General features: G+C 32.6%; 1 protein-coding gene and 1 long non-coding RNA gene across 3 annotated transcripts; one reads left to right on the top strand and one right to left on the bottom strand.

Annotated features, from left to right (window-relative positions):
- The first annotated feature begins 226 nt into the window (after positions 1-226).
- LOC126723937 (uncharacterized) lies at positions 227-4,033 on the top strand. Of its 2 annotated transcripts, none has more exons than XM_050427960.1 (6): positions 227-608; positions 850-902; positions 1,341-1,396; positions 1,496-1,990; positions 2,972-3,143; positions 3,653-4,033. In XM_050427960.1, the coding sequence occupies exons 1-6, from the start codon at positions 464-466 to the stop codon at positions 3,812-3,814; spliced, it is 1,083 nt and encodes a 360-aa protein (XP_050283917.1). In that variant the 5' UTR covers positions 227-463; the 3' UTR covers positions 3,815-4,033. The 2 variants fall into 2 exon arrangements, with proteins under 2 accessions (XP_050283917.1, XP_050283916.1); XM_050427959.1 differs by having other exon boundaries at positions 252-608; positions 2,969-3,143.
- Positions 4,034-5,305: 1,272 nt separating this feature from the next.
- Positions 5,306-6,119, bottom strand: LOC126723936 (uncharacterized). Its single transcript, XR_007654520.1, has 2 exons — positions 5,610-6,119; positions 5,306-5,402 (listed from the first exon to the last, which is right to left on the bottom strand). It is a non-coding gene; the product is annotated as an uncharacterized LOC126723936 (long non-coding RNA).
- Between the last annotated feature and the right edge of the window lie 3,827 nt (positions 6,120-9,946).

The following is a 9,946-nucleotide window of genomic DNA, read 5'->3' as shown; positions in this document are numbered from 1 at the left end:
ATATAAAGCTAGGTGGGCCATCACAGAACTACCATCCACTAAAATCCACATATTTGGCAAAGGCCCTAACTTTTTTTCTTTTCACAAGAGCATAAAGCAGATTGTATTGAGTGTATTATTGACCATAAAAATTAAAAGTCACCCATCTGCATTTTAGTCCTCTCTCCCACATGCCAAGATCCAGATCCAAGTCCAAAGCAAAACCCAAACCCACATAGTTCCAGACTTCCCAAATTTCCATACTCTATTTTATTTTATTAAAACACTAAAAATTTAATTAAATCTCCAACGGTCAAAAAAAATGGGTGAAACCGAAAGCCCCACTTAACGTTCACTCTCTCTCTCTTCCTCACTCCACTAACGGTCATATTTCATCTCCTCCTCACTCACTGTCTCTCCCAATCCCAAAGCTCTCTCTCTCTCTCTCTCTCTGTGTCTCTGTCTTTCTCTGTGTGTGTGTGTAATGGAACCAGCAAAAATCGATTGGAAGAGAATAGAGTCAATATTTGTGGAGGACGAACTATACGAGCACATAAACGCACCCAAGTGGGTGGATTTCTTGGCTCCGCACGAATCTGTGGATGATGAGGCCTGGTTTTGCAGACCCAGTAAGCTTTTCTTCCTTTTCAACCACTATACTCAAATACTTTGTTGTGAATGAATCGAATTTGCTTCTTTTTTTTTTTTTTTTTGAGTTTTTGGGTGTAATACTATAATGGGAAAGTTTATTTTTGTGGAGTAGTGTTGTACATTTTTCAGAAGCATGTGTGTTTGGTGATTATAGCTGAGAATTGTGTTGGTGCTTTTTTTTATGTGAAATGTTTTGTGAAATTGTCTTTGATTTTGCAGATTGCAAGCATCCGAAGACTGCTGAGGATTTTCTCAAGTCAACTCCTTCTAAGGTTTGTAGTCTTGGTTTTTTTTAATGCTTTCTTGGATGCTTTAGTATTGTTTGGTTGCTCAGAAAATGGAGGAAAATAAAGAAGAAGAATGAAATTTTGAATCTTGGGTTGATTCTTTAAGTGGGTACCTAAGATGTATTAACAATATTACCTTCACTTTGGCTTGTGAGCTAGACTGAAGTGACCATTTTAAGTTTATGCTTTAGTATTGTTTGGTTGCTCAGAAAATGTAATAAAATAAAAAAGAAAGAAAGTTTGAATCTTGGGTTGATTCTTTATGTGGGGACCATTTTAAGCTTCTTTACTCAAAAAAAGATGGAAGATTCAAGATTTCGTTTTCTTTTCTTTTCCTCACTTTTCCTAGTAACCAAACAGAAGTTTAATCCTATATAACTGGCTGATTTTCTCAATTGTTTTCCCTTTTTGGGTTTGGTGAAGCTCACAAGCTCAGCTAATGGTTCTGAATCTTTTCCACTCCGTGATCAAAGTAAAAGGTACTAATGAAAATCCTAGCTTTATTACAGTCCAATTCAATTAGAGTTTTTCTATAGTTTATCTAAATGATTTTTTTTTTTTGGTTCCAATTAATTTAGAGATGCAAAATTGAAGAGAAGAGGGCTTAACAATCCCAAATTCAATGAAGATAGCGAAAATCAGAACCCAAATTTATCAACTCCTCCAGTTCACCCTGCCAAGTCCACGAAGACAGCAATCAAATCAAGCACAGAGAAGAAGAAAATGGTTAATGACATGCCACAGAACAATGAGTTGCCGAGGCTGAAAAGCACTCTCTCAGCAAGGAACTTGTTTGTAGGGCGGGATATACTTAATCAGATCACTGATTTTTGCAATGAATTGAAGAGAATGGCGACGAGGACAAGGGAGAGAGAGACTGTGGAGAGGTTGATTGTGGAGAAGAGTAATGTGTGTGTGGAGGAAAAGGCGGCAAAGGAGGGTTCTTGTGAAGTTTTGGGGAAAGTGAATGAGAAGGATAAGGAGAAGGAGAGGAAACCATTGCTTGAAGTGGATAAAGAAAAGTCTCTAGGAATGGAGGAAAGCAGTGTTAAAGAGAAGCTGAGGAGGAAGAAGTAAGTTTGCTTTGCTCTCTCTTATTTTTAAGAAGATATCTTGTGCATCTTTCTAGCATATGCATCATCTCTCTCACAACATACAATTGTGTGAGACTCATTTTTTGAGAGAGATGAGGCATATTATAGATGTACTAGATACTTTTTGCTCAATTTGTGTATACATGTGTGTGTGTGTGTGTAAATCTGCAATCTTATTTGTGTGTATGAATTCTAATGGCATGATTTCAGTAGCTAGATAAGTTCACTTACAATAGATTATGGAATTAGTATTATAATCTCCTTAGAAGTTGATATTGAGCGCAGGAAATCCTTTGTTTAGAACCATCTTTGATGCAACTAATTAAGTGGTGATTAGTAATGGCAAATGAACCATCATATCTGTCAAAACCATATCATGCATATGCCAGATCTATGAGACAAATATTGCTCAATTTGTGTGCCAGTGTTTGTGTTTGTGTGTGTAATGGAATGATTTCACTTAACTGAGCAAGTTCACATACAAATTTGAAACAATGTCTATGAAATTGGTATTATAATCACCTAATCAAGTTGCCATTGAGTGCATGAAGTTCTTTGTTTAGAACCACCATCGATGCAACTAATTGAGTGGTGATTAGTAACAAGAAGAAGTATATGCAAGATGGATGATTGTGCACATTTATATAATGGATCTTGGACAAGCAATTTAATCGGTGAACAATGGGCTAATCTCAAATGTTGGAAAGTTGGGACCATTGGAGTCCACAAAATGGTTATCCAATGGTTGTGAAAGTCTCATTAGGCAGATTGTTAAATGAAGGGTTTAAACTATTGATCTATTTAGCAGCGGTTCAATTCACAAATTGTGTATTCAAGTTAGCTCCTCTTTCAAATAAAATTATCTTTATTTATTAAAAAAAAAGGCTTTAAATGATTGACCATATTTCATTTTTGGTATTATGATTATGAGATTATATGTGACGATTATCTGTGCAGAAGAGCTGATGAGGCAGAGAATGTTCCAATTTCTCTTGATTTGAACAACGTAAAGCACAAAAGAGAGGAAAGCCTGCTGCAAATTCGGACAAATCCTCCCTCTCCCCAATGCTTTTCTGCTACTCGTGGACCAACCAAAACCACCCCATCAAAGGCTACCAAATCCAGGATGATGGTATGTACTACTTTTTGGGTTCTTGCTCTGTTTCTACTCTGTACTACTTTAAAAGCATAATGAAAAACATGATTAGGAGGAGGCACATCTAGCTCATCTAGATTGAGCTTTAGGCTTCAAAGCTCGTGAATGTTGATCAAATCCTCGAGTAGTTTGCAAACTACTTTTGGTTAGCAATTACTATATGCTTATCCAGATTATTCAATTATGGAGGTAGGTCCCGCAATAAATGTGTCAATGGGAGTCACAAGATCAATTGAAGAGGATTTTACTCCCATTGACACATTTATTGCAGGACCTACATTGATCCTTACTCCTTACCCAAACTCCGTACAATACTTTATTTGAATGTTTGACAAATAATATTGCACTCAAGAAGTAATTATGGTTGTTGCCACCTTAGTAATTATGTTTGTTGCACCAATGATGTTATGACTTTCACTTCCATGCAAGTCTTTTTGCTTAAAACTATGAATTACCAATTTCCTGATTGATTTGTATTTTTACAGGCTACACAGGAGAGGGGGATACTTCAAGAAGTAGAGCAAAGTAAGGAGGTGATGAAAGGGGAATCTGCAGATAAAGGCCGACCTGAATCTATTGTTGAAGGAAGAGAAGCAAGAGCCTTGGATGTATTTTGGTTCCTTAAGCCTTGCACACTATCCAACTAATTGGTTCACAACTGAACAAGAAATTCAAATTCATTCTTTCATTCTTTTTAGTGTACCTGCCTCATTGTTGTATCTTATAGTTTTTCTTCTTAATTATTCATTTAGTGTTGATAATATAACTGTAATAATAAAGAACTCAATAATTGTACTAAAATTTCATATTACATCAATAAAATGTTGTATCTTAATATCTCCATTCCTATGGAGTATTTCTGAACATGTTAGTGAATCATAAGCAGGTCATATTTATTCATGAGAGACAAATCAGTGAATCACAAGACCAATCAGTGGGTTATTTTGTTCTTTTCAGGCTGATTGGTGATGGTGAGTGCTCCTTTTGCTACAAACTCTAAGCAGTATATTTTATCAAGAAATCCAAAGCAAAAGCTTGGATTAGAACCTCTAACTCCATCTTAAGATCAAGGCAATATAACCAATGTTCTAAGAAAAGTGAAAACAATTGGTGTCATGGTTCTCTTTCCTTGTCTTTTTCCTAGTGTTGATATTATTATACACAAGAAAACTCAGATTTGTCGAGGGCCAAATCCACTCTTTCCAAGCTTGATCCTTTCTCTGCTGCTATGCTTCTGCTCTTAACACAATGCACTACAGTGTTGTGCATGTTTGACACCTCAATTCTGTCACTCTTGCAGAGGCTCGTACAAAAAAAGGTACAGAAGAAAAAAAAAATCTACATTTGCAGCTAGAATGGGTTAAGAATTAAGCTGCTGAGGTTCCTGTTTTTTTGTTACTTTTTTATTTGTTGGATTGACATATATGTCGGTGCCCGAGATATATTTGAAAGTAAAAACCTTCTTTCCCATAGTATCCACATGATATAATCCATCAATTGGAGCCTGCCATACATACTATTTCTTTTCCCTTGTAATATAACGAAAGTTTAAATAAAAATTGATACAGTGCAATTGGTAAATTTATATGAAACACTGAAAATGGGACAAAAGAATTTTACTTATATGTTGATTTATAGCCTAACAGATCTAGACAGCTAGACTTCTTAATTCTGTATAATAACTTAACTTATAACCAACACGTTGATTGGCCTAGTAATAATAGCATAGACCAACATGCCTCAAGTAATGGGTTTAAATTCCACCCTTTGCAATGTGTTGCGGCTCCTTATACTCCACCTATAGGCTGTTGACCTCCCCGCCCACTCCAATTTATTATCTGTGTAAACTAGTTCATACATACCAGGAAAAAAAAAAAATATATATATATATATATATATATATATATAGATGCATCATGCATACACCAATTACCATATGAATGTTAAAAGAAAAGAAAAATGTTTGTCTTTATATTTTCTGAAATAATACTCAACACATTTGTATTGCCTTGAACCGGGGATCAATTCTCCACTCTTCCACTAATTATCCCAAAAAGGACAGGAAAACAAAAAACATAATTCCACAATAAAAGCCACAATCCCAGAAGCAAAAATATATACCAATTGCCATAAGAATGTTAAAAGAAAAGAAAATTTTCTTCCTTATATTGCTTTGAAATAATACTCAATTCATTTGTACTGCCTTGAAACAGGGATCAATTCTCCATACTTCCACTAATTATCCAAAGAAAAAAAAAAGGGAAAAACGAAAATCGTAATTCCACAATTAAAGCCACAATCCCAGAAGCAAAAACAACTTTTCTGGAAAACATTAACAATCTAAGTCATATCAAAATGAAAAGAACAAGTCTAAAACTAAATTTGAAGAGAAAAAAGAAAAAAAAAACTGTTAAAACAAGGATCTGATCTTTCTAAATCTACCTCATGTTGCTGCAAAGCATACAATCCACAAGCCTAGACCAAACCACACGAACTCTTGGGTACACCCTATTGGTATATATTCTTGATTCCCTTAGAAAACCTTCCACAGCCTCTAAAAAGAGGTTCAAGCTTCTAACAGGAGGAACATAGAGAGTCAGAGGCACAGCAGAGAAAGCCAATGTGAAGAACAGTTGCAACACCATCTGGGATATTTGGAGATTGACACAAAGAAATGAACTTGATATCTCAAAGGTTCTTGGACAAAGATTCTTTATATGTGTTACAAAGAGATAGGAAAGACAAGGCAACAAAAAAGGAGGACTTTTTTGAGAGATTGGTAGAAATTTTGAGAGCAATAGGAAAAGAAAGAAGAAGGGTCTCAAGAAAGTGCAGATGAATTTCTAGAAATATGAAGAAGTCAGATTTGTTGAAAAATGAAGAAGTTTTACTGGTAGTTGGAACTTGAAAACGTGAGGCTGACTTCTCTACTATTTGTATAGTCTGAATTTATAATCTCTACATGTGTATCTACATGTCTACCACCCTTTCTTTTAACTTATCAATGTCAATAGTCAATAGTCAATAGTCAATACTCTTTTCTTTTTTTATTTATTTTTTTTCAATTACATCAAAAATAGTAATTTTGAAAATTGAATTTTTTTCCTTTTTTCAAAGACAATAATTACTATATAATTTTCCCCGGAAAAAGTTGGTTATTAGAAGGTAATTGAAACTAGAATGGCAACAAGACTAATTAATATTAATTTTGAAAATTGACATTTTGTTTCCCTTCTGTCTTACAAAGACGATAAATTACCATATAATATTCCCTTGAAAATGTTGGTTAGAAAGTAAGGGGTGTTTGGTAATGTTATTCTAGTAGTGTTGTTTATATTTTTTGTAAATATGTGTGGATGAAAAAATGTATAAAAATACATGTAATGTTATTTAAACACTGAAAACTGTTGTTCTAGTTACACTATCAAACAGCCCCTAAATGAAACTAGGATGGCAACAAGAAAAGGCATGGTAAGATCATGAGTGCTCCATACCTATCTCTTATTTGGGGAAAGGAGGATGGGAACGAATTAGTTGAAAATGAGACAAGTTAAAGGTATTATGTCATCTCAAATAAGGTTATTCTGTCATTTATGAGATAGTGATGAAAGAGAAAATTGACACGTAACCATGAGAATGTTAACAAAGATAGAAAAAAAAAAATGCAAGAGACAATAAAAAATAAGTATGAATTATTTATATTATGTAACATACATACATATCTACATATATGTATTTGGGGTTGCAGCCTGCAGGTCTTAATTTGCTCCATCACCTGTTAGAGATTAGAAAAACCACATTGGTTTGGGTGAATTAAGCAAAATGAGGTGTATTTTTCAGTCCTAAATAAAACAAAATTTGATATAAGGAGTAAATAAAATCAATTTTCTGCGAGAAACTTACACATCCATATGATTCCAAAAAAAACTTTAACATATACACCAACAAGAAAAATAAAGGAAAGCCATTTATAGACTCTCTTTGACCCAACTTGGGTATACGCATAAAAAGCATTAGTCTAATCATTTCTTTTAATCGTTTATTTATTTTAAATGAAAATGACTTTTTTTGGAATAGGAGTCTACTCCCTCTTGGAGGTAGATAGAGGTTTGTTAGTAGTTGTGTTTGGGTTGGTAGAGAAAGAAATTTATTGTCTTAGGAACTTGCAATCCCTCCTTCCACAAAAAGGGGAGGGAAGCAAGGAGTAAATAGAGAAAATTCCAAAAATATTACAAAATGGTGCTTTGTTTTTGTTTTTTGTTTTTTGAAAGGAACAAAATGGTACTTTGTTAATTTTGTGTATGGCTTTGTTTTGTCTATCAACCTTCCATCAAGTGTAGTTTCAATTGTAAATATTTCACACAACCCCCTCCACCCTTTTGTGAATATATATATATATATATATATATATACACATATAATTGACAGTGGCCAAACTTGAACTCTGAATGTTTCCATTAAAAACAATAAGAAGTATCAATTGAATTATAAGGCTTTTAGACCTTCCCCGCGAATATAGTCACGAGGCTTGGCATATCATATGAAAGTTAAAATCATTCTTTTTGGTAAAAGAAAAATGGTCATGTTAATGGGTGTCTTTAAGACAATTGTTAATAAACCATATTAAAAAAAAAAAAATTGACTCCACTTTTATTAGAAACTAGTATTATGCTTGTGTGATGCACGGCTTGATAAAAAAATTATATATAAATTTTAAAAATATATATTTTTTGATAATATAATCAAATCTAATAACAAATTAAATAGTAAAAATATTTTTAAAAATTAAGTTACATGGAAAATGTATATTATGTAAGGTTTTTTTTTTGGCAAAAAAATATATTATAAAATATTTAAAAAAATTATGGCAAGTTTTAATTTTCTAAAAGCTCTTATTAGTAAAATTTTAATTTAATTATATATATATATATAAAATATTCTATAAATATTGCTACAATTTAAGATGCATTAGACCCCTTTTTTTTAGTGTAGTATACGGTTGCTACAATTTTAGATGCATTAAATCTTTTGATTTAGTGACCACTGCACACCTTTGATGCGATGGTCACTACATAAGTATAAGTGCTTGTGGGGTGTGGGGGACAAGGGACAGAGTTCAAGTCTCCAAGAGGAAGATTTCACACACATATACACTTAGATTAGGTTAGAGTAGAATTTATATCTTGTATCAAAAAAAAAATGATCTTTTGATTTAGTGTAGTGTACATTGAAGCAATTTAAGATGCATCAAACCTCTTTTTTTTGTGTAGTATACGGTTACTTCAATTTAAGATGCATTAAAACTTTTAAGATGCATTAGACCTTTTGATTTAGTGTAGTATACATTGGTGCAATTTAAAATGCATTAGACTTCTTTTTTTAGCATAGTATACGATTGCTGCTATTTAAAATGCATTAAATTTTTTTTTTAGTGGAGTAATTAAAATAAAATAAAAAAAAGAACTGGATTACACTATGTCTACATTGCTGCAATTTAATACGCATTAGACTTTTTTACGTAAATATTTTCTTTTTATAATCTAAAAATCTAAAAAAGAAATTGCAATTTGGTACCGCCACTTGGCGCAACCACGACTTTTAAGCTCAACTTTTATTATATAGTATATGATATAAAAAATTGTCAAAAAAAATTAATTACTTTATCATTTTTCCATATCATTTTTTCATAAAATATTTTTAAAAATAATTTTTAAACTAATGCCTTTAAAGCATCTTTTAACATTTCCGAAAGAAATACCAAGATCTCAGAAATTTAACTATATCTCAATTCCAAAATTGCCTCTTTGTTTGCCTCAAAGGTTAGGCCAAAAAAAGAAGGATGAAAGGACTTTTTGTTTTCTTATTAATGTTAGTTTATTATATTATATTCATTTGGCTTTTTGTAATAAAGTATGTTTTTTTTACCAGGAAAGCAAAGCATTGATGATGAATGGTTTGTAATGGTGTTCACACGTAAAGCATGGCAGATGGAGCCCATTGTTTGTGATCCTTAATAAGAGTTCCAAAAGAAGGCTAAAAGTGTCGATGTCATTTATGACCATTATGGACCACGACAATAATACTCTCATTAACACGTCCTCTCAAGTCTCACTCTCACCTATGGTGTCATTGCGAGTATATCACATTCCAAGGTTTTGTTTGATAAGTCACATCTATGTAAAGGATAAGGGTGTTTCTTTAATTTTCTTCTTCTCACACCTAACTGATAAGGGTGTATAGTTTAGAAAAATCCAGAAAACCATTGTCACAAAAACTACAACTTTTTTTTAATAATAATTTTATCAGAAGAAAAAAAAATTGTTGGTCACTTAGTCAATTATATATTATTGATGTTGTTTAAGAAATTCAAATTTTTAAGGGAGTAATATAGCATTCAATGTATTGTTTATGACAAAAGATAAATGGTGCTGGTTAAGGTTTGTCAATGTGAGTCCTACATTAATAAAAAATTGAGTAAATAGGAGAAAAAACACCACATGGTTGGCAATAAAAATTTGGACAAAATTGCCCTTTTAAAGAAGACACGGCTTAGGGGCATTTTTCTTCTTTGGACAAAATTGTCACCTTAACACATTTCCCTCTATTTCACTTTTTATTTTCCACCAAATCTTATTTTACCAATATTTTACTATCCACTTTCTTTCACTTTACCAACATCAAACTCAATTTCTTCCCCTTTACCAATATCAAAGAGAAGAAGGGATGAAGAAATGCCAATGAAGGATTGAAAAATAATTAAACAAGGTACCACTATTGTA

The sequence above is a fragment of the Quercus robur genome, chromosome 4 (assembly GCF_932294415.1).
Source record: "Quercus robur chromosome 4, dhQueRobu3.1, whole genome shotgun sequence".
NCBI classification, from domain to species: domain Eukaryota; kingdom Viridiplantae; phylum Streptophyta; class Magnoliopsida; order Fagales; family Fagaceae; genus Quercus; species Quercus robur.
The sequence above is the reverse complement of the archived record's forward strand: the minus strand, read 5'-3'. Positions and strand labels throughout refer to the sequence as shown.

Excerpts from the sequence above, each read along its gene's own strand:
- LOC126723937 (XM_050427959.1), top strand. The coding sequence starts at position 464 with ATGGAACCAGCAAAAATCGATTGGAAGAGAATAGAGTCAATATTTGTG. Across the intron at positions 903-1,340 it reads TCAAGTCAACTCCTTCTAAG|CTCACAAGCTCAGCTAATGG; the intron begins GTTTGTAGTCTT and ends GGTTTGGTGAAG. Across the intron at positions 3,144-3,652 it reads CTACCAAATCCAGGATGATG|GCTACACAGGAGAGGGGGAT; the intron begins GTATGTACTACT and ends GTATTTTTACAG.